At 49.1% G+C, this 23,058-nt stretch overlaps 1 protein-coding gene across 19 annotated transcripts in view; it reads right to left on the reverse strand.

The window, feature by feature from the left end:
• LOC103790061 (uncharacterized) overlaps nt 1–23,058 on the reverse strand; it is a 37,887-nt gene that overhangs the window by 12,557 nt on the left and 2,272 nt on the right. Inside the window, exons 2-6 of one of the 19 annotated variants that reach the window (XM_054249235.2) lie at nt 22,840–22,993; nt 13,345–13,418; nt 12,219–12,362; nt 8,320–8,409; nt 5,465–5,524 (exon numbers count right to left, since the gene is read on the reverse strand). In XM_054249235.2, the coding sequence (XP_054105210.1) occupies nt 5,465–5,479 (15 nt within the window). In that variant the 5' untranslated portion in view covers nt 5,480–5,524; nt 8,320–8,409; nt 12,219–12,362; nt 13,345–13,418; nt 22,840–22,993. Of the gene's footprint in view, nt 1–5,464; nt 5,525–8,319; nt 8,410–11,779; nt 11,997–12,218; nt 12,363–13,344; nt 13,419–22,839; nt 22,994–23,058 lie in introns of all 19 variants that reach the window. The other 18 variants (XM_035283653.3, XM_078361101.1, XM_078361099.1 and 15 more) reach the window with 18 other exon arrangements.

Below are 23,058 nucleotides of genomic sequence, written 5' to 3' on the forward strand. Positions count from 1 at the left end.
GGAGAGAAAGCACTGGGCTATCCATCTAACATTCTGACTTTTCTTTTCTCCTTTCTTCTGTAACACCACGCAAGATTCATGACGTTCGGACTTTGCAGGACCCTGATAAGGCACAAGTTTCTGTCTTGCCTGAATATCAGAACTGAAGTAACAGGCTTACTAAGAACAAAGTTTAAAACCGAAAACTAGAAGTGGCTGATTAGTGAATTGCTGAGGTCCCAAAAGGAGGTAACAAGAGAAGAAAAAAAGAAACGTGGACCACACACAGCCACATATTAAATCACCACCAAGTGACACTAAGAGGCAGAGACATACATATTAGCAGACAAAGAAATGACAGACTCCTAAAGCTGCTCTGTGTATTCCGACAGTACTTGTAAACAACTTCATCAAATCTGAAAACAAACATGACATTATCAACACAGAGATGAAACTATGAAGAAGGAACAGAAATTCCAAAGTTGAAAAACTAAACTGGAAAACTCAAACCTGTAATCCCAGCACTCTGGAAGGCCAAGGCGGGTGGATCACCTGAAGTCAGGAGTTCGAGACCAGCCTGGCCAACATGGTGAAACCCCGTCTCTACTAAAAATACAAAAATTAGCCAGGCATGGCGTCACGTGCCTGTAGTTCCAGCTACTCAGGAGGCTGAGGCAGGAGAATCGCTTGAATCTGGGAGGTGGAGGTTGTAATGAGCTGAGATTGTGCCACTGCACTCCAGCCTGGGTGATAGAGACTCCATCTCAGAAAAGAAAAGAAAAGAAAAGAAAAAAAAGGAGAAACACACTAGAGGTGGTTAAAAAGCAGACTTGTCCAGGTGTGGTGACTCATGCCTGTAATCCCAGGACTTTGGGATGCTGAGCTGAGAGGACTGCTCGAGCCTGTGAGTTCAAAACCAACCTGGGCAACATAGTAAGACCCTGTCTCTACAACAAAACATTGAAAATTAGCTAGGCATGGTGGCATGCATCTTTAGTCCCAGCTACTTGAGAGGCTGAGGTGGGGAGATTGCTTGAGCCCAGGAGTTCAAGGTTGCAGTGAACTATGATCGTGCCACTGCACTCCAGCCTGGGTGACAGAAAAGATTCTGTCTCAAAAAAAAAAAAAAAAAAAAAATTAGAGAAAAAAAGGGGAGACTTGACCATGCAGTAAACTAAACTAAAAAAGGAGAAAATGAGGCCACGGTGGCTGACGCCCCTTCTCCTAATACCTCGGGATGCTGAGGGAGGAGGGCCGCTTGAATTTACAACTCAACCCAACAATCCCGTTACTGGATATGTACCCAGAGGAAAATAAACTGTTCTATCAAAGACACCTGTATTCATGTTTATTGCAGCACGATTCACAATAGCAAAGATATGGGATCAACCTAGGGGCCCATCAACAGTGGATCGGATAAAGAAAATAGAGTAGGGCCGAGTGTGGTGGCTCAAGCCTGTAATCCCAGCACTTTGGGAGGCCGAGGCGGGTGGATCACGAGGTCAAGAGATCCAGACCATCCCGGTCAACATGGTGAAACCCCGTCTCTACTAAAAATACAAAAAAATTAGCTGGGCATGGTGGCGCGTGCCTGTAATCCCAGCTACTCAGGAGGCTGAGGCAGGAGAATTGCCTGAACCCGGGAGGCGGAGGTTGTGGTGAGCCGAGATCGCGCCATTGCACTCCAGCCTGGGTAACAAGAGCGAAACTCCGTCTCAAAAAAAAAGAAAATAGAGTAGACATATACCCTGTGGAATACTATACAGCCATGAAAACAAAATCACGTCTTTTACAACAACATGGATGCAGCTGGAGGCCACTGTCCCTAGTGAGTTAATGCACAAACAGAAAAACAAGTACCACATGTTCTCACAATGGAAGCTAAACGCTGGGTGCACACGAACACAGACATGAGAACAGCAGACACTGGAGACGCCATGAAGGGACAGGAAGGAAGAGGGGAAGGGCTGAGAAACTGTCTGTCGGGTACTATGTTCACTACTCGGGTGGTGGGGTCTTTGGAAGACTGAACCTCAACATCACAAAATAAACTCACGTAAGAAGCCGCATGCATACCCTAAATCTAAAATAAACAGTATCAAATGAATCAACTAAATACCAATGTGCACACATGATTCGAATTCATAAGACACATTCTGTGGAAAAGTCAAATTGTTTCTCCTACTATACTATCAGAACTGCTTCTAAAATCAGATGTGGCCAGGCACAGTGGCTCACGCCTGCAATCCCAGCACTTAAGGAGGCCAAGGCTGGAGGGATTGCTTGAGCTCAGGAGACCAGCCTGGGCAATACAATGAAACCTCATCTCTATAAAAAAAAATCAAGCTGGGTGTAGTGGCACGTGCCTGTCACCTCAATTACTCCAGAGGCTAAGGTGTGAGGGTCACTTGAGCCCAGAGATCCAGGCTGCAGTGAACTGTGATCACACCACTGGACTCCAGCCTGGATGACAGAGTGAGACCTTGTCTCAAACAATAAATAAATAAACAGATGTAAATTCCCCCCATACCAGCAAGCAATTACTTGTGCAGCAGACACTGCCTGGTGTCCTCCAACCCCGGTTCCATTTCAACACCAGCTACCTGAAGACAGCATCAAATCCCACAGGTTGAGGGTTCAGTCCTACTTCAGCTGCCAATAGCAAGCCCCAGGTTGTTTTTCCTGTGCTTCTGACTATTGATCAGAGTTCCTGTAACTCCTTCATTGGGTTACAGACCTCAGGGACACACTTTATGTACATTTACAACTAATATACATGAAGAAATGCAGAGCAAGGACTGGGAAAAGGGGCTGAACTTCCGTGCCCTCCCTGGTTCACCTACTTGAAGCTCTCTGAACCGTGTGCTTTTGGGTCTTCATAGAAACTTCATGAAGTAGGCATGACTAAACCACTGGCCGCTGGTGATCAACTAAACCCTCATCGCCTCCCCGCTCCCTGGTAGCTGAAGAGTAGAGTGTGAAGTCCAATCTTCCAGTCTTGCCTTGGATGCTCTGGTGACACAGCCCCATCCTGAAGCTTGTGAGAGGTTGCCAGCTACCAGTCAATACGTCAGCATACAAAAAGACAACACTTTGGAAACTACAGATTTTAGAAGTTTTATATGCCAGGAACTGGGTCAAAGACAAAGGGCATGTGATAAACATTTCCCTTTGTGAGGCCTTCCAAAGCAAGAGAAACTGAACAAGTACACGAGAAAGGGGTGAGCAAAGATGGATTCCTTTTACAGTGGAATAATGGATAATCAAAGGTAAGAAAACAGTACATATGTAAAGAATTAAACCAAGCCAGGCACGATGGCTCATGCCCGTAATCCCAGCACTTTAGGAGGCACAACCAGGAGGACTGCCTGAGCCCAGGAGACTGAGACCAGCCTGGGCAACATAGTGAGATCCTGTCTCTACAAAACACAAAAACATAAAAAATTAGCTGGGTGTGGCAGCACACAACTGTAGTCCCAGCTACTCAGGAGACTGAGGTGGGACAACTGCTTGAGCCCTGCAGGTCAGGGCTACAGTGAGTCATGACTATCCTGTAAGCTGAATTCCAGGAACAGAAAACAGAGCAACGTATACAAATTCATTGCATATACACACATTCACAAAGTAATGCAACCCACCCAGACTGAGAAGTCAGAAAATGAAAATACGATGGCTTGCATTATCCCCAGATGTTCACAGTGTAGAATGAACACAGTGGCAAGTTAGCTTCATGCGGTACTGGTGGGAGAGGGCGCCTCTGCGCCTGGGGTAGGGATAGAATCTTGCCAGATCTAGCAGCATAGGAAATGCACCATCCTAGAAGCGATCACTCTTTAATCGCCCAACCTGGAGGAACCCTCCAATATGTGTAGTGAAATTGGCACGGTCATGGCGGCCAGTGTGGCCTTCTGCTTCTGAAACAAGGTCTTGCTCTGTTACTCAGGCTGAAGAGCTGTGGCGCTATCATGGCTCACTGCAGCCTCAACCTCTGGGGCTCAAATGATCCTACCACCTTGGCCTCCACAAGTGCTGGGATTCTGGGTGTGGGCCAGCATGCAGCACCCTGTGTGGCATTCTTTATAAAGTGAAAAAGGTAAAGGGTCCACCTGTCTTCATTCCCAGATGCTCCAACAACGATGCAGAAAAGTGAGCTCCGTTTCCTAACATGAAAACGTGTAAATGTTCGAAAATATCACAAAACATTCACTGAGGGATTTGTTTAAATTTCACAATGACGTAAAAATGCATTTCTGCAGGACTCGCACTGACCCTTCCCACAGAACTGAGAACAGTGGCTCCCCGCTGAGATGCCAAGGAAGGTGGAAGGCTGACAGGAAGGGGATGCTTTGCCTCTTGGCACATAAATGCATTGTTTCACTATCAAACAAATACATACACGTTTAAAAGAAAAGAAATGGAACGTTGAATCATAACTGGTAAAACAAAAATACAGTTCCAGTCTTTTTTTTTTTCAAGACGGAGTTTCGTTCGTTACCCAGGCTGGAGTGCAATGGCACGATCTCGGCTCACAGCAACCTCCACCTCCTGGGTTCAGGCAATTCTCCTGCCTCAGCCTCCCGAGTAGCTGGGATTACAGGCACGCACCACCATGCCCAGCTAATTTTTGTATTTTTAGTAGAGATGGGGTTTCACCATGTTGACCAGGATGGTCTCGATCTGTTGACCTCGTGATCCACCTGCCTCGGCCTCCCAAAGTGCTGGGATTACAGGCGTGAGCCACTGCACCCGGCAGTTCCAGTCTCTCTAATGGTAAGGTTGTTCTGCTCATATATCTGAACAAAACTACCTACAATGCCCAATGGACAAAGGTTCTTGTAAGAACGCCGCAGTCTCCGTGAGATAGATTTTCTGAGACCAGTTTAAGAATCTTGTGTTGCTATACATTCACGTTGACGTCATACACTAAAATGATGAAATGGAAGAATCACCTACCCCTGATGTCTGTGTCTAAACTTTCCATCTGTTCCCAGTCTTTAAGTTTGGAGTCAGAAACATAGTGACTCACTTGTTCAACTTGAAATGCAATATAAATATGAGGCGGGAAAGCGTTCCCTTAGTGTTCTCACTCTATACCAGTGAGCAGGCACTTCTGCACGGTAATACCTGACTTCATGGGCAGCTTCTGTTACCATGGCTTACACAGAGCTGACAGTGCATCCCGATGTGGCCCCTGAACAATCCCTGCAGCCTAAGAGCCCTGACACCATGGAACTCATGCCCCATCTCCATCCATGACTGGGGTGAGCCCTTCCCAGGACCATGCCCAGTGCAGCCTCTTCCCAAGCTCATGTCACTGGGTCCCGATGAGATGGAATCTAAGTGAGAGGAGAGGGACTGAGGGAAGGCGTGGGTGGGTGCCAGCAGACGTGTCCAGCAGGACGTTTCAGACTCAGAGATTCGCAACTCCAAGGCCCAGCATTTCAGGAAGAAATAAAAGAACAATCCTCCAGGAACATCACTGTACCTGAGTGAGAGCCATCCCTGACTTCTTTTCCTTCCTCTTCCTCGTCTGCCAGGCTTCTTCCTTGGGTAATATAAGAGAGTCTTTATAAGTCAACACTGAATATCCAAAATATGCTGTTTAGGGCTCAGCATCTGTACATCCCCTTCATGTGCCACAATCACACACACAGAGGACTGCACCCTGTGGAAATATGGTCCTCTGCGGCCCACTGCAGCAGAGGGGATACAGGGACGAGAAACTCCTAGAGGAAGAACAAGTGAGTTCCAGGCCTCTTTCTTCAGAACCTGCTGTCCTCCTGGAGAAGCCTCACACACCAGGCAGCAGTGGGGAGCTGGGCCGAACTGAGCTCCCCTTCAGGGCACAGACCCAGCCCTGACCAAACCCCATGCACAGGACAGCCCCTCACCTCTCTGTGGCTCACAGGCTCAGCTCAGCCTTCAGAAACGAAAGACAGGGCTTGGTACTATGCTGGATACAGAATAGAGTCACCTTTAAATATTACTCAGTCTAGACTCTAAAAAAAAAAACACTTAAATGAAAATATATCAACGGGGCACAAGAGATGTTTCTGCAAGATGCCTCGGTGCTCTAACATGAAGCCAGGGTTGGGCTCCACTGAGCGGGCAAGCCCAGCACGGCCCACCTTCTGGCTCTGCTCTCCCGTTGGGAACCTGTTCTCTCCAGGATCCAGACTGGATATTGAAGGAGCAAAAAGAATCACACAGAACAGGCAACAGGGACCAGAGGTGGGGAAGGTGGGGCTGCAATGTCAAATGGGGGGCTGTGGGACATCACAAAGGTTTCCATAGAGAAAAGTGATGTCAGAACAAAGACCTAGGGAAGAAAGGCTGCTTGTCACTTGTAGCTGAGGGGCCAGAGAGTCCTCGGCAGTGGGCCAGCCCACATGGAAGCTTTGACGCAGGAGCAACCTTGGCTCCAGGAAGAGGAAAGAGGTCTGTTTGGCTGGAGTGAGGAGCAGAGGGAGTGGGGAGGACACAGGCAGGAGATGACGTCAGAGAGGTCCTGGGAGAGTGGATCATGCAGGGAGAGGTTTTCAAACATTTTTCTCCCATACCTCAAAAGAATTTATGAAGCCATGTATTTCCTCACCTGTTTTAAGTAAATGAATAACTTTTTCTTCATTTTACAAAGTAACACACTTACAATTTACTATCTTAGGTATTTTAAACATGACAGGAGGCTGGGCGCGGTGGCTCACGCCTGTAATCCCAGCACTTTGGGAGGTCGAGGAGGGCGGATCATGAGGTCAAAAGATCAAGACCATCCTGGTCAACATGGTGAAACCCCATCTCTACTAAAAACACAAAAAAATTAGCTGGGCATGGTGGCGCGTGCCTGTAATCCCAGCTACTCAGGAGGCTGAGGCAGGAGAATTGCCTGAACCCAGGAGGCGGAGGTTGCGGTGAGCTGAGATCGCGCCATTGCACTCCAGCCTGGGTAACAAGAGCGAAACTCCATCTCAAAAAAACAAAAACAAAACAACAACAACAAAAAAAAACAAAAAACAAAAATGAAAGGAAATTCAGTTGAGCCCCAGGAAGTACAGGGTTGCCCTCGGCTGAGATGTGCAGGACTACAGCAGTGAACATGTTTGGAGGAGTTTGGGAAGTCACTTAATTTTATTAATTAATTAATTAATTCATTCATTCATGAGATGGAGTTTCACTCTTGTTGCCCAGGCTGGAGTGCAGTGGCTCAATCTTGGCTCACTGCAGCCTCAGCCTCCTGGGTTCAAACGATTCTCCTGCCTCAGCCTCCTGAGTAGCTGGGACTACAGGTGCGCACCACCACACCTGGCTAATTTTTGCATTTTTAGTAGAGGCCAGGTTTCACCATGTTGGCCAGGCTGATCTGGAACTCCTGGCCTCAGGTGATCCGCCCACCTCGTGCTCCCAAATTGCTAGGATTACAGGCGTGAGCCACCGTGCCTGGCCAGGAAGTCACTTTGAGACATATGAAGATGAAGATGCCTGCTGGGATATCCCTGCAGAGTTTTGGAGACAAGTGGACACAGGATTCTAGACCTCAGGGGAGGGTCTGCAGAGACATGGAGCCTTGTATTAATAGGTGGGGCAGAAAGCCACGAGATGAGACAATAAGGAAAGGCGGTGAGTGTGGATGGAGACAAGAAGAGGTGTAAGGACTGAGCCATGAACACTCGCACATTCAGAAAACAAAGTCCTGGAGACACCAGAAGAGGAAAGCGGAAAGTGACCGAGAGGCGAGCAGACTGACTAGATGGTATTCCATCTTCTTGTAAAACTTAATGGGGTGTCATAAAAGCCAAGACAGCAGAATAGGAAGTGACCGGCTGTGCGACATGCTACTGACAGGAAGAGAAAGATGAGGACAGGACATGAACCATGGCATTGAAACAGGGAGGTCACTGATGACGGAAAAAGGCAGAATCAGTGGAATCCTGGTATGAAAGCCAGATTCAAGCAACAATTCAAAGGTTTAAGCAAGAACTGAAGACAAAGTGGCTGGACACGGGGGCTCACGCTTGTAATCCCAGTACTTTGGGAGGCTGACGTGGAAAGACTGCTTAAGCCCAGGAGTTCGAGACCAGCCTGGGAAACACAGTGAGATCCTGTCTCTCTATATTGTTGAGTTTTTAAGACAAAGTAAAAACTAGTTTTTAGTACATTATGGTCTTAAATGGAGCATTAAAAGGCACTTATTACAGAGGGAAATGTAGTTGAGAGTATTTTTTGTTTAAAGATGGAAGAGTAGAAGGAAAAAAAGTCTTTATTATGCGTTGGAGATCTGCGGAGAGGAAGAAACTCATTCATGCTATTCTCACACTCAACAGAGAATATTTCACGTCTAGTCACCAGAATGTGTGTTGTTGTCCCCACAATGACCGGTTCTCCAGCAGCCTCCCAGCTAGGGCGACCTGCAGTTTCACTCAGTTCTGACACTGTCTGTAAGACAGAATCAGACACCACAGCTTGAGAGCTCAGTCGCACAGACTGCCGTCACTTCAGAGGCTGCATGCTCTGACTGGCCTCGTCAATATGCTTCCCTAACACTCTCCTTGGCTTGGAATCACTGGCTAGCACAGCTTTTCCATCTGGCTGTTCATCTGTGTCCTCTGCAATATCCTTTATAACAAATGAGGAAACTAAGTGTTTTCCTGAGTTTGGTGAAGGGCCCTGGCAGGTGACTACAACCTGAGGAGGAAGTCAAGGGAATCCCCAATTTACAGTTGGTCACCCACAAGTTCAGGTCACAACCTGCGACTTGGGACTGGCATTTAAAGTGGGGGCAGCCCTGTGGAACTGACCAAGCAGTGGCATCTGATCTGAATTCGAGCTGGACAGTGTCGGACAGAAAATGCACTGCTGGTGGGAGAAGTTCCTCCACATTCTGCTGATCAGTTTTCTGTGCTGCGTGTTCACTTTTAAATATTGAGTGTACACTATTATACCGACTTTTTTTTTTTTTTTTTTTTTTAGATAGTTTAGCTCTTGTTGCCCAGGCTGGAGTGCAATGGCATGATCTTGGCTACCTGCAACCTCCACCTCCCAGGTTCAAGCGATTCTCTTGCCTCAGTCTCCTGAGTAGCTGGGACTACAGGCACGCACCACCATGCCCAGCTAATTTTTTTGTATTTTTAGTAGACACAGGGTTTCGCCATGTTGATCAGGCTGGTCTCGAACTCCTGACTTCAGGTGATCCACCCACGTTGGCCTCCCAAAATGCTGAGATGACAGACGTGAGCCACCGCACCTGGCCTATATTGACTATTATACTGACTATATTAACAATAATCAGCATTATATAATACTAAATGTATATAATCAGTATTATGTTTTTGTTTTTGTTTTTTTGAGGTGGAGTTTTGCTCTTGTTACCCAGACTAGAGTGCAATGGCACGATCTCGGCTCACTGCAAACTCCACCTCCTGGGTTCAAGCAATTCTCCCGCCTCAGCCTCCCGAGTAGCTGGGACTACAGGCACGCGCCACCATGCCCAGCTAATTTTTGTATTTTTAGTAGAGACGGGGTTTCACCTTGTTGACCAGGATGGTCTCGACCTTTAGACCTCGTGATCCACCCGCCTTGGCCTCCCAAAGTGCTGGGATTACAGGCGTGAGCCACCGCGCCCGGCCTCCCAAAGTGCTGGGATTACAGGCGTGAGCCACCGCGCCCGGCCTCCCAAAGTGCTGGGATTACAGGCGTGAGCCACCGCGCCCGGCCTCCCAAAGTGCTGGGATTACAGGCGTGAGCCCCGCGCCCGGCCTCCCGCAGTGCTGGGGTTACAGGCGTGAGCCCCGCGCCCGGCCTCCCGCAGTGCTGGGGTTACAGGCGTGAGCCCCACGCCCGGCCTCCCAGTGCTGGGGTTACAGGCGTGAGCCCCGCGCCCGGCCTCCCGCAGTGCTGGGGTTACAGGCGTGAGCCCCGCGCCCGGCCTCCCAGTGTTGGGGTTACAGGCGTGAGCCCCGCGCCCGGCCTCCCACAGTGTTGTGGTTACAGGCGTGAGCCCCGTGCCCAGCCTCCCACAGTGCTGGGGTTACAGGGCGTGAGCACCGCGCCCGGCCTATAATCAGTATTGTGTTTACTCATATTCTCACCCCTACCCAACCCCATCCCGGGGAAAGGGAAGAAGGGGGTGACCCACAAATGAATGAGTCAAGTCACTGCCCTCTGGCTGAAAAGAGACGACAAGTGGAAGCTAACCTCTGATGCCGTTAATTATAAATGCACAGCCTTACAGATAAAGTTCTTCAGTTCTCATATTTATCTGTGTATTTTAAACATACTTAAAATGTTAGATTATAAAGACAGAGATCAACATGTCACAACTAAATCACGCATATCCAATCAACTCACCACCCGCTGGAACCAGGGTCCTCTTTTTCCTCCTTCCCATGTGTCTCCCTCCCTCATTCTGGACATATCTTGTCCTCACCTTCTCTCTATGGCTCCTTCTGTTTCCCTGGCTTCTGCTCCTCGTGTTCCCCTCTCCTCTCCCGCTCTTTCTCCTCCTCTCCCCTCCATTCCTTCTCTTGCACCTGTTCTGCTCCGTTCTTACAGCTTCCTTCACCTCTTATTCCTCTTTCTGCCCCATCTTTTCATTGTCTCAATCCCAATCTCCACATATTTCTGCCACTTTCTTCCCCAACTTTGCTCCCCATCTGCTCCCCCTGTTAAATCCCCTCTTCCCGGCTACACCTCCCCATCCCCACTCTCTGGCATCCCAGATCCCAGGCCTTGTGCTGCTGTGGTTCTCCCTCTGCTCTCCTTGTCACCAGCTGTCCCCTCTTGCTGTCCCAGCACCACGCTGCCCTCTCTGCCCTAGCTCCAAATCCCCCCTTCTCTCCCCCACTCCCTGAGGAGCCTCCCCCTTTCTACCCCTCTCCCTATCTTGCTGTCCTTCATCTCTCTGGAGACGCAGCTTTTCTCTCTATTTCTCAGCTGCTCCCCACCCCACACTTTCTCAGCTTTGTCTTTCACTCTCAGCGTCTGTCTGAAATCCCCACCCATCCTCTGCGGTGCCATCTGTTCACGGTTCTCACCCATCCTTTTTACTCCTCCTCAGTTTTTCTGTTTCCTCTCAGTTGCCCCTCTCTTTCTCCTGATCCCCCTTGGCCACGTATTTATAGGGAAGGGAATGGAATAAGATGCCCGCCTACTGAAAGCACATTTTCTAGTGGGGTGGAATTTGGGACGAAAGAACGTTGGAGGTGAACAGACTGGCTCAAGTCACTTTCGATGCTGGGTCAGAGGAAGCCATGCTTAAGAGGGGGAGGCCTTCGGGGCAGAAGGACAAGGCTCAATGAGAGCAAGATGGGTGGGTGTCCGGGGGGGGGTGGTATCTGTGGAATCCCAGGTCCAGGGAAAGGACTCTGGCACCAGAGCTGCGGTGCTGCTGAGCAGAAGCAATGAAGGGCGAGGCTTAGGGGTGAATTCACCGAAGGGTGAATGCACCTCGAGGGTGAGGACCTTACAAGGCACAGGGTAGGAAATGAATAAAGGGTTGGAAGAAGGAAATGGCATGAAAGGTGTCTACAGGGCCGAAGGCAGAAATACCGAGAGCAGGACCAGCCTGTGTGGCCCAATGGGAAGTGGCCCTGACATCTCCTAGACACCTCTGAATTTACTTGGGGATGAGAGAACCACAAGGAGACACTAAGGTCTGTAGGACCTGGAGCGATGGCTCACGCCTGTAATCCCAGCTGAGGCGGGAGGATCCTTTGAACCCAGGAGTTCAAGACCAGCTCAGGCCACATAGTGAGACTTCCTCTCTACTAAACATTTTTAAAAAATTATTTAGACATGTGGTACACACCTGTGGTCCCAGCTACTCAAGAGGCTGGAGTGGGAGGATGGCTTGAGCCCAGGAGGTCCAGACTGCAGTGAACTACGATCTTGCCACAGTACTCCAGCCTGCGCTACAGAACTAGACCCTCTCTTAATTAATATAAATAAGTAAGTAAATACATGTCTCTAAGGACTGCCAGAAATCATGTATGGAAGTCCAGGAGTCTGGGGAGTCCAATTTTAACCTAAACAGAGGAAAACATATGTAAGGCCTTCACTCCAAGTGATCAGCTTCCAGAGTCTACAGGAATCTGCCAGAAGAGCTGGGTCCCCTGCAGGCCAGGCCTGGGCAGGGTACCACGGGCAGCCGGCCTGCAAAGGGGCCAAGAATTGGGAGGGGCCTGAGGGATGAAGTGGGGAGGGCTTGGGGAAAGGGGGCGGCGTGAGAGGGTGGGGGCAGTATGCACCTTCGCTTCCCTCCGTCTGGCTCCCAGGAGTCTGTTTCCAGGACTTTGGAGGCGAACGACCAGTGATGCTGAAGCCACTCAGTGGGCTTGGAGCTGGGATCGCTCTAGGTCGGCCTGGGGCAGCGTTTGAATCCAGGAAAGTTTCTGCAATTAAAATTGAGCATTTAGAGAAACCCTGTAACTGTGAATGAAATGCAAACTAGAATGTGAAATGCATAGCAGGGAGTGTACAATTTCATGCTGACCAGCAGAATCTCCTTTCCATGACCATTCGCCACTCACCGAGGAAGGACAGCGTCAACCTTCTGCCCAGTTCCGCAGCAGGGCTAAGGCCTACAATTAGTTGGGCCAATAACCTCCTTTTTTAAAAGCAGTAACTTTTTACAAATAGAAATAAATTCCACTGTTCTTCCTTTATCCCACTCCACTCTTGAGATGACACAGCCTCAAACACCTTTGAGATAAACGTTTGTCATCACAATATGCTTATGTCAATAGTTCTACATATAATGTAATTTGGAATTCACTTTACATACTTTCCGGAAGTACTTGAAGACACAGAAGAGAAAACAAAGCGCTAACATAGATTACAATTTTTAAATAAAAACTGTTTTCTAAGTACTTATTTTAATCTGTTGTGGAAAAGAAGCCAGTAAAATAGTCTTCGGAAAACATTTGCATTTATATTCACCTCAAGGGTAATTCTAAGGGTATTTTATAGGGCATTCTTTTTTTTGAGATAGAGTTTCCCTCTGTCACTCAGGCTGGAGTACAATGGTGTGATCTCACCTCATTGCAACCTCTGCCTCCTGGGTTCAAATTATTCTCCTGTCTCCGCCTCCCGAGAAACCTGGATCACAGACATGAGCCACCACGCCCAGCTGATTTTTTTGGTATTTTTAGTAGAGACAAGGGTTCACCACGTTGGCCAGGGTGGTCTTGAACTCCTAACCTCAAGTGATCCACCTGCCTTGGCCTCCCAGAGTGCTGGGATTACAGGCATGAGCCACCAGGCCCAGCTGGATGTTCTCTTTCGTATGAACTCTACACAAAGTAAAACCAGATTAACAAATATTAAATGGTGTATCTACTAGCAGTAATTTTATGTCAACCTCTGTGAATTTACCTCCAATTTGAAGTATGTTTGCCTCTCACATCTCTACATGTGGAAGATTTCATCAATGGAAAAGTGGTGATCACCTGAAAATATAATTGTTTAGACAGGAAAAATAGCATATTTAACAATTTTTTAGTTTAAAATGAGCAGGATGTCCTGTCAGGGCACAGAGATGCATATGAAAATTAGTATCAACATAGCTTCAAAAGATACAGTATCTGGGAGACATTTGGGGACTTCTGCAAGGTAGACTGTTCTGTGCTGTGCAATATTGCTAAGTACCTACGTTGCCAAGAAAGCAGTTTCAGCATGGACTTCCATGATTTCTTTTTTTTTTTTTTTTTGAGATGGAGTTTCTCTCTTGTTACCCAGGCTGGAGTGCAATGGCGCGATGTCGACTCACCACAACCTCTGCCTCCTGGGTTCAGGCAATTCTCCTGCCTCAGCCTCCTGAGTAGCTGGGATTACAGGCACGCGCCACCATGCCCATTTTTAATAGAGATGGGGTTTCACCATGTTGACCAGGATGGTCTCAATCTCTTGACCTCGTGATCCACCTGCCTCGGCCTCCCACAGTGCCGGGATTACAGGCGTGAGCCACCGCGCCCGGCCAGACTTCCACGACTTCAAGAAAAGAAATGAGTTGACTAGGGATCCCTTCATTAAACTGAAAACAGTAGGGATGAATCTGATTACAGGTGAAAGCCATGCATCCATTTTGTATATACAGAGTTTAAATGCTTACAAAATGTTCATTAAAGCAAAATTAACATAGTCACAAGAAATTTTTTTTTTTTGAGACGGAGTTTCACTCTTGTTACCCAGGCTGGAGTGCAATGGCGCGATCTCGGCTCACTGCAACCTCCGCCTCCTGGGTTCAGGCAATTCTCCTGCCTCAGCCTCCTGAGTAGCTGGGATTACAGGCACGCGCCACCATGCCCAGCTAATTTTTGTATTTTTAGTAGAATGGGGTTTCACCATGTTGACCAGGATGGTCTCACTCTCTTGACCTTGTGATCCACCCGCCTCGGCCTCCCAAAGTGCTTGGATTACAGGCGTGAACCACCGCACCCAGTCTAGTCACAATAAATTTAAAAAGAATATTTCTAGCTGGGCACGGTGGTTCGTGCCTGTAAGCCCAGCACTTCGCTCTGTGAGGCCAAGGCGGGTTGGATCATTTGAGGTCAGTAGTTGGAGACAACCAACATGGTGAAACCCGGTCTCTACTAAAAATACAAAAATTGGGCCGGGCGCGGTGGCTCAAGCCTGTAATCCTAGCACTTTGGGAGGCCAAGGTGGGTGGATCACGAGGTCAAGAGATCGAGACCATCCTGGTCAACATGGTGAAACCCCGTCTCTACTAAAAATACAAAAAATTAGCTGGGTATGGTGGCGCGTGCCTGTAATCCCAGCTACTCGGGAGGCTGAGGCAGGAGAATTGCCTGAACCCAGGAGGCGGAGGTTGTGGTGAGCCGAGATCGCGCCATTGCACTCCAGCCTGGGTAACAAGAGAGAAACTCCGTCTCAAAAAAAAAAAAATTAGCTGGGCATGATGGCTGCACTTGTAATCCCAGCTACTCGGGAGGCTGAGGCAGAGAATTGAACCCGCGGCGGGGAGGCTGTAGTGAGCCAAAATTGCACCATGCCACTCCAGCCTGAGGGACAGAGCAAGACTCCATCTCAGAGGAAAAAAAAAAGAAGAAATACAGTGGGGAGGCTTAACCTTTGCTATCTGCTAGGATTATAGGTTCAAAATAAGCTTCTACACTGTCAACACATAATACCAAGAGAAATTCAAAAATAATGAATACGCATATATTTGAAAATTAGAATACGACAAATTTTAAGCTTATAATAATAATAACACAGTTGCCCTGGTACCTTGGCCTTTGAGAGGCATTGAATCCAGCCTGGGCAACAGAGTAAGACCCCATCTATACCCCAAAATTTAAAAATTATCCAGGTGTGGTGGTGCATGTCTACAGTCCCAACTGTTCAGGAGGCTGAAGTGAGAGAATCGCTTGGGCCTAGGAGTTTGAGACTGCAGTGAGCTATGATCACGCCACCCCAGCCTGGGAGACAGAGCCTGTCTCAAAAAACAACCAACAGAAAAAGAAAAAAAAGCACTGAAGGGCACTCAGTTTTCACCGTGGGTGTACTGACTGTTCCTGTCACATACAAGGGGCATCATTCACTGCTGAAAGAAAACTGCAGCTAAATGAAAAAACTAGATGCACCAAGTTTATTTCAAAGCCATATAAATGTAAAATTCCCTTACAACTGTGTAATAGATCACCAATTGAAATATAAGGAAACATGACCAGGCGCAGTGGCTCAAGCCTGTAATCCCAGCACTTTGGGAGGCCAAGGCGGGTGGATCACGAGGTCAAGAGATCGAGACCATCCTGGTCAACATGGTGAAACCCCGTCTCTACTAAAAATACAAAAAATTAGCTGGGCATGGTGGCGCGTGCCTGTAGTCCCAGCTACTCGGGAGGCTGAGGCAGGAGAATTGCTTGAACCCAGGAGGCGGAGGTTGCGGTGAGCCGAGATCGCGCCATTGCACTGCAGCCTGGGTAACAACAACGAAACTCCATCTCCAAAAAAAAAGGAATAACACCTTAGCCTTCAAGTAAGTGGGCCAGTACAATTCTGTTCTTTTGCCTTAAATTATTTGAAATGCTGTATTAATTCAAAATAAGCAGGAAACATCCCTGCTTATTAACCGAAAATACGCAGGAAGCAGCCCCGCCTAATTTCAATCAGCTGAAATTTTCTTTTAGCAGTGCAATGCTGTTGATCCAGTCCTAGTGGAGAGAAAGGCTGGCAGAGCAGAAAATGCCCGGGGTCCAAGAGGAGTAGAGAGCCCAAACCCGCTCCTTTCCAGGCCCTGCCCGCTTCCCACAGCGCAGACTGCACCACAGCAGCTTCCACCCTCCCACCCCACCCTCGTCCACCCCTTTCCCATTGCCCAGATCCCGCCCCATGGCGGCTCCTACCTGCCCCCTCCCACAGTCAGGCCCCGCCCCCAAAGCAGTTCCACCCTCCCACCCCGCCCTCTTCCACCCCTTTTTCCATTGCCCAGACTCCACCCCACGGTGGCTTCTACCCACCCCACACTGGACCCACCCCACACTGTCCAGGTCCCACCCCCACGGCAGCTTCCACCTTCCCACCTTGCCCCCTCCCCATCGTCCAGGCCCTGTCCTAACAGCAGTTCCACCCTCCCACCCCACCCTCTTCCACCCCTTTTCCATTGCCCAGCCCCCACCCCATGATGGCTTCCACCCTCCCCGCCCTGGCCCCGCCCCACTGCCCAAGCCCCGCCCCTCACTGGCCACAGCCCCCGCCCAGAATCCACTTCCAGTTTTCTCACCGGCAGGAGAGCATTCAAACCTGCCTTTCAGGGCTTCCAGTCCTGTCCAACCACACTCGGAATCCCCCATCCCACCAGACGTCAAAATCCCCGGGTGCGCCCATAGGATTGGTAGTAAGTCCCAGCGTTCCCGTGGGAAACTGAGACCCGGTGGCTCTGCAGCTTTTCTATGATTTGAACCCTCTCCTGTCTTTGGAGGCTGGATTGCTCTTTTTAATAATCCCAGTTGGTGGCTGGTGAGCACCTCTACCATAATCAGTGGATGCTTCCCAACTGTCTGTCGGTTTGTTCTCATGAGAGATGATCCACAGTGTCTAGTCTTTGCTTTGCATAATGAATGAGGAATAGAAAAATGCCTTAATCTTATGAATATCCAAATTGTCTGTTTACGCACAATTGTAAGAGTCATGTTACATGAGATCAGCATCTAAGACAGACAAAGCTTCTGTCACAATAACAGTAAATAGATGAAATGTTAGTATTGCTAAAATGGGGATGTAGTAAAAACTGAGTAAGTAAATAATTAAAAATAAACAAAATATTCGGCCACTTTCATGGCGTTTACTTTGGTGGACTGATGAATGCAGGGGTCTTGTTTGTCCTTGGGGTAGTCTTCATCGTGAGGGGGGAGCTGAGCAGGACCAGCTGAGGGGCAGAGCCACAGGCCTTTCATGGAGCTCTGCTTACTCAACAGGTGGAAGGGAAAGCATCAATTCAGCCAGAAACACATCTGGCTGACTTTGGGGTCACTGCCTGAGGCTGAGCACACCCGCATGGTCAATAGAAGACCCTAAACTCTGCAAAAAGAAGAGAGACTTCTCTCTGCCCAGACTCCTCGATGGAGAAAAGGTCCTGCGGTCTGAGATTTCTCACTTGGCAATGACACTGGCTTGAATATTGTTCACAGACCCGAATCCCTGGGTCTTGTGTGGGGCAAACTGACAGTAGAACTGCAGGAAGTGAGATCTGAACAGAGAGAGCGGCAGAAAGGAAGGCAGAGGACTTGAGGGAGGGGACGAAGAAGAGACACAAACAGACCAACTCCTCCTCTCCCTCAGCCACCCACCTGGGGAAGCATTCGTTTCCCATGTTAGAGAAGATGATGGGGAAAGGCAGAAGTGTGTGCATAGGGTGAGATGTGTGTTGAGTGGACAGAAAAACTCCTTTCCCTCAATGGGACTCCAGTAGCTTACCTCGCTCTACTGCACATTCCTAGGCAGAGGGGCACCCTGTGGGGATGAACACAGCCCTTCCTTTCTCCAGTTCCTGAGTCTGCCCGCCATGACTAGGGCTGGAACCCTCACACTCCCTTCCCAGGGCCCAGTGACCCCTCCGCACTGGAGAAAGATCCGTTCCACAGTGGGTTTTAAGGACCCCGCCCCTCAGCTCCCCAGCTGCCTTGTGACTCTGGGACTCTCTGGGTTTTATTGTTGTTGCTTGAGATGGAGCCTCGCTCCGTCACCAGGCTGGAGTGCAGTGTTGCTATCTCAGCTCGTTGCGACCTCTGCCTCCTGGGTTCAAGCAATTCTCTTGCCTCAGCCTCCCAAGTAGCTGGAATTACAGGCACATACTGCCATGCCCAGCTAACTTTTTGTACTTTTTATAGTAGAGGTGGGGTTTCACTGTGTTGCCCAGGCTGGCCGTGAACTCCTGAGCTCAGTCAATCCGCCCACTTCGGCCTCCCAAAGTGTTGGGATTACAGACATGAGCCACCGTGCCTGTGACGCTCTGTTATCTTGGAATAAACAGGGAGAGGCCACTGGCTTGGCAGCAAGAAAGTGGCAGCTTTACCATCCCAAGGGCAGACCCAGCATAAGTCCCAGTCTTTGGGCTGCAGGTCTGTGCACTGTATTTCACACTGATTCTTGGAAAAATCTTTCCCTAACTCTGAGACCCTGATTGCCACTCCCTCTTGAGATGCACCTGCCCATAGCAAACCCTCCCTCAGCACGGCCCCCACAGCAAACCCTCCCTAATGAAAACCATCTGTGCCTGTTTCTTAGGCCTCTCTGTTGCCCTTCTGGACACAGACGTGCTTACAAACTCCCACATTCCCCCTATGCTTCCCAAAGATCCAGAAGCCCTGCTATGAAATCTCACAAGCCCCAGTAATTCATGGAATAATGTTCATAAACACCCAGGGACTCGCTGACCCAGGACAACGTATTTCCACTCTTCGTGACTCCAGCCACCCAGGAATACCATGAAAACCTACCGATGAAACAGACATGTCTCTAATAACGCACAGGCGCCAATGAGACCCCAGCAGCATAAAAGGAAGCATTCCAAATTATCCTTTCATCTTCCAAAATGTAACTGAAAGCTTATTGATCTGCAAACTGCAAATACCCTGAGTGCCAAAGGCAACCCAGAAAACAATTCTGAGATTTCTCCTATCGTCCCTCTGTGGGTTTCAGGATGGTTTTTGCCCTCCTCAAAGCCTCCGCAGAAATCATCTGGTGAATGATGCTGTGGGGCAGCTCTGGGATCCACACCCTCAGGCCAAGGTGCACGTCCTCCTGCTGCTGAAGCTCCCAGTGGGCTCAGCTTAGGCCTTGGTTCCAACTACACTTCAGGATGATGTTTCTCTCTGCCTGATTCATTGCCTTCAGTACTCTTCACTGTGAAGATGAGTTTCCCAATGAAACCCCTGCGTGCAAATCTCTGTGTCAGCATCTGTTTCCCAGGTAACCTGAGCTGCGACATCGGGGTATTACAAAATGATCCGGCAGCCCACAGCCACCCAAAGCCCACTTCCAGGTGCTACAGCAGACACGAGGCTTCTTTCCAAGTGTACCACACACCCCGTGAGCCCACACTCACATGTGAGACAGGCACATGCAGCATCCACCCAGCCCACCTAAAGGCCCACCCTTGCTTCCACACCTCACGCGACACCTCTAAGGACTCCTTTCTTTGTCCCCATTTTTCTACTTCTCTTGCAGCCAGAGCACACCGGATTGAAAGGCCTCTGGACACAAACGATGTAGCAGGAATGGACACAAACTGCCATCTGAGGGACAACGGGCCTCGAGTATGGAGTCTAGGACATCGGCCATGCTGGAAGGAATTGCCAGCAGTGAGGGGACACCATGGAGTCCAGAATGAAGACGGGCTGGACTAAGCTGACAGAGAATGTCCAAGAAAAAGAGAGGCCCTGGATATCCCGAGGGAGGCTGCCACTGTTCCCTCGTCTCTTTCTCACAGTGACCTCCAAAATTCCCCAGTTGTTTAGGGTGTGCCTCCTTCATGGCCCATTTGGTTTCTGAACTTCTCATCACCCTTCCTAGAAGAAACCCAGGACCCCTGACTCTGAGCACCTGCTAGAAGGCAAAGCCCCTGCCCAGGATGGCAACTGGGCCCTGGTGATGTGCAGAGCGTGGGGGACACGGAAGCTGGAGTTAAGCAGTGGGGATGCCTGGGCACTGCCTGAGGACACAGGGTCTGTAGGGCTTTTCAGGCCTCAGTGAGGCCTTCTGCCTTTATATAGACTGGAATAAACAGCCACAGGAGGTTTACATCCATCACAGATGAAACGTCCAGAAGAAACACGGGAGCATCCTCATACCCCGCCCCCCAGCCCCTTGGTCTCCCCTGAGGACTCCTCAGCCTGACCCCAACCCCAGCATCTAAACCACAACCCCAGAGCAGGTGCTAGGATTGTCCTGTGGCCAAGATGGAGACAGTGGGTCCTCCAACGGAGGAAGACACAAAACACTGAAATAATCCACGCAGAAGAGCGTGTCTGATGTGGTGACTGATGCAGAGATAATAACACCTGAGTAACGTGATAGACACTGACCGGCAGAGAGGACGTCAGCTGGGGGTGGGAGGTCATGGGAGATGCCTGAGCCTAGACCTGAACAAGGAGAAAGGGACGGGGCCATCATCATTTAGGGACATAGCAGAAGATCAGGGACAATGATTTGAGACAGAAAACGTTCTGGTGTTTGGGAAAAGAGAAAAGCAAATGTCACTGGGGCAGAGGGAGTCATGAGATGAGGGCAGGCTTCCAGGAGGAGGCTGGACACGGGCCGGGGCCTGGACACAGGGCTGTGGAGCCACACGGAGGGGTCGGGCTTTTGTCCTGGGGAACACGGGAAGCCGGTAGAGGGTTCCCTACCAGGGACCAACATGACCTGCTTTAGATTTAGCTGTGATATCCTAATATGGAGAACGGCCTTCAAAGATGGTCTCTCTGACTCTGAGTTTATGTCCCAGCCTCCATCCACTAAACCTTCCATTTAAAATAAATTTAAATGTTGTTTTAAACTTTAGAGCACTAAATCCCCCGCTTTTTTTTGAGATGGAGTTTCACTCTTGTTGCCCAGGCTGAAGTGCAGTGGTGCGATCTCAGCTCACTGCAACCTCCCGGCTTCAAGTGGTTCTCCTGCCTCAGCCTCCCAAGCAGCCGGGATTACAGGCGTGTGCCACCACACCCGGTTAATTTCCTATTTTTATTAGAGACGGGGTTTCTCCATGTAGTCAGGCTGGTCTCAAACTCCCAACCTCAGATGAACGGCCCGCTTTGGCCTCCCAAAGTGCTGGGATTACAGGCGTGAGCCACTGTGCCTGGCCCCATTTAAATTTTTAATTGCAGTGGGCACTCCCCTCTTCCTAGAAGAACTCAAATGGATCCTAATCTTGCCAAACATTAGGGGTCAGTGTTGCTCGGACTGAGGCCTCTTGTCACTGTCACGTTGCAGGTGGGTTTACTGAGGGCTGGAGCGGGAGACGTTTCACCACGTCAGCCTAGGCTGAATGAGAAGATGTGTCTGACTCTGATAAGACAGCCCTTCAGGGCCAGTGGGAACACTAGACTTTCTCACACCTCCCCTGGAAAATTCCAGGACCTTCTTTCATATACCTGGGAAAACAAACAAACAAAAACAAAACCCCCTCTTTCACGGCTTGTCACATTAATCCCAAACATTTAATTCTGCTTTTCCAGAAAAACAGCACACTTATGAAACGCAGAACTGTGAAAACACGGCTGTTGGTGCTGAAAACAGTGAAAGACTGTCAGCTGCAGAAATGAGCGCTCAGCACATTTTTTCATGAACATATAAGGTCCGCTGGAATAAGGTTTCGAGTCAATCCAGCCACCCTTCCACATTAACAGAAAACGGAACTGGCAGAAGGGACCTGAGGGGGCATCTACTTAGCAGTTCACAGGCCGCGGTTCTAAGAGATGATATAAGCGAAGAAGACTGACTAGTTACAAATTAGCACCTAGGCTCTGACGTTAAGATTTAACAAAAAAAGGATCATTGGTATCTTTACCAGGTACACACTGATATCATCTAAAATTACCAACTGATGGCCGGCGCATTGGCTCACACCTGTAATCCCAGCATTTAGGGAGGCCAAGGAGGGCGAATCACTTGAGGTCAGGAGTTTGAGACCAGCCTGGCCAACATAATGAAACCCTGTCTCCACTAAAAATACAAAAATTGGCCAGGTGTAGTGGCAGGTGCCTGTAATCCCAGCTACTTGAGGAGGCTGAGGCAGGAGAATCATTTGGACCTGGGAGGTGGAGGTGGCAGTGAGCCAAGGTCACACCAGTGCACTCCAGACTGGGTGACAGAGTAACACTCCATCTCAAATAATAATAATAATAAGGGCCATGTACGGTGGCTAATGCCTGTGATCCCAACACTTTTGGAGGCTGAGACGGGCAGATCACTTGGAGTCAGAGGTTTGAGACCAGCCTGGCCAACATGATGAAACTCTGTCTTTACTAAAAATACAAAAAGTTAGCCAGGTATGGTGGCAGGCACCTGTACTCCCAGCTAGTGGGAAACTGAGGCAGGAGAATTGCTTGAACCTCGGCAGGCAGAGGTTGCAGTGAGATCACGCCACTGCCCTCCAGCCTGGGTGACAGAGTCTATCTCAAAAATAAACAATTAATTAAAAATAAATGAATACAATTATCTACTGACTACCAAAGAGTGTTTCCAATATATGATAAAGAGTAGAAAGCATGAAGACTGGGCTGGGCGTGGTAGATCACGCCTGTAATTGCAGCACTTTGGGAGGCCAAGGTGGGTGGATCACAAGGTCAGGAGTTCGAGAGCAGCCTGACCAACAAGGTGAAACCCTGTCTCTACTAAAAATACAGAAATTACCTGGGCGTGGTGGCATGCGCCTGTAGTCCCAGCTACTCGGGAGGCTGAGCCAAGAGAGTCAATTGAACCCAGGAGGCAGAGGTTGCAGTGAGCTGAGATCACACCACTGCACTCCAGTCTGGCAACAGAACAAGACTCCGTCTCAAAAACAAAACTGAAAAGAAAGAAAGAGAGCAAGTTTGCAGACCTCAATCTGAACACAACACAATTAACTTCAAA

This window comes from Callithrix jacchus, chromosome 22 (genome assembly GCF_049354715.1).
Source record: "Callithrix jacchus isolate 240 chromosome 22, calJac240_pri, whole genome shotgun sequence".
Taxonomy (NCBI): Eukaryota; Metazoa; Chordata; class Mammalia; order Primates; family Cebidae; genus Callithrix; species Callithrix jacchus.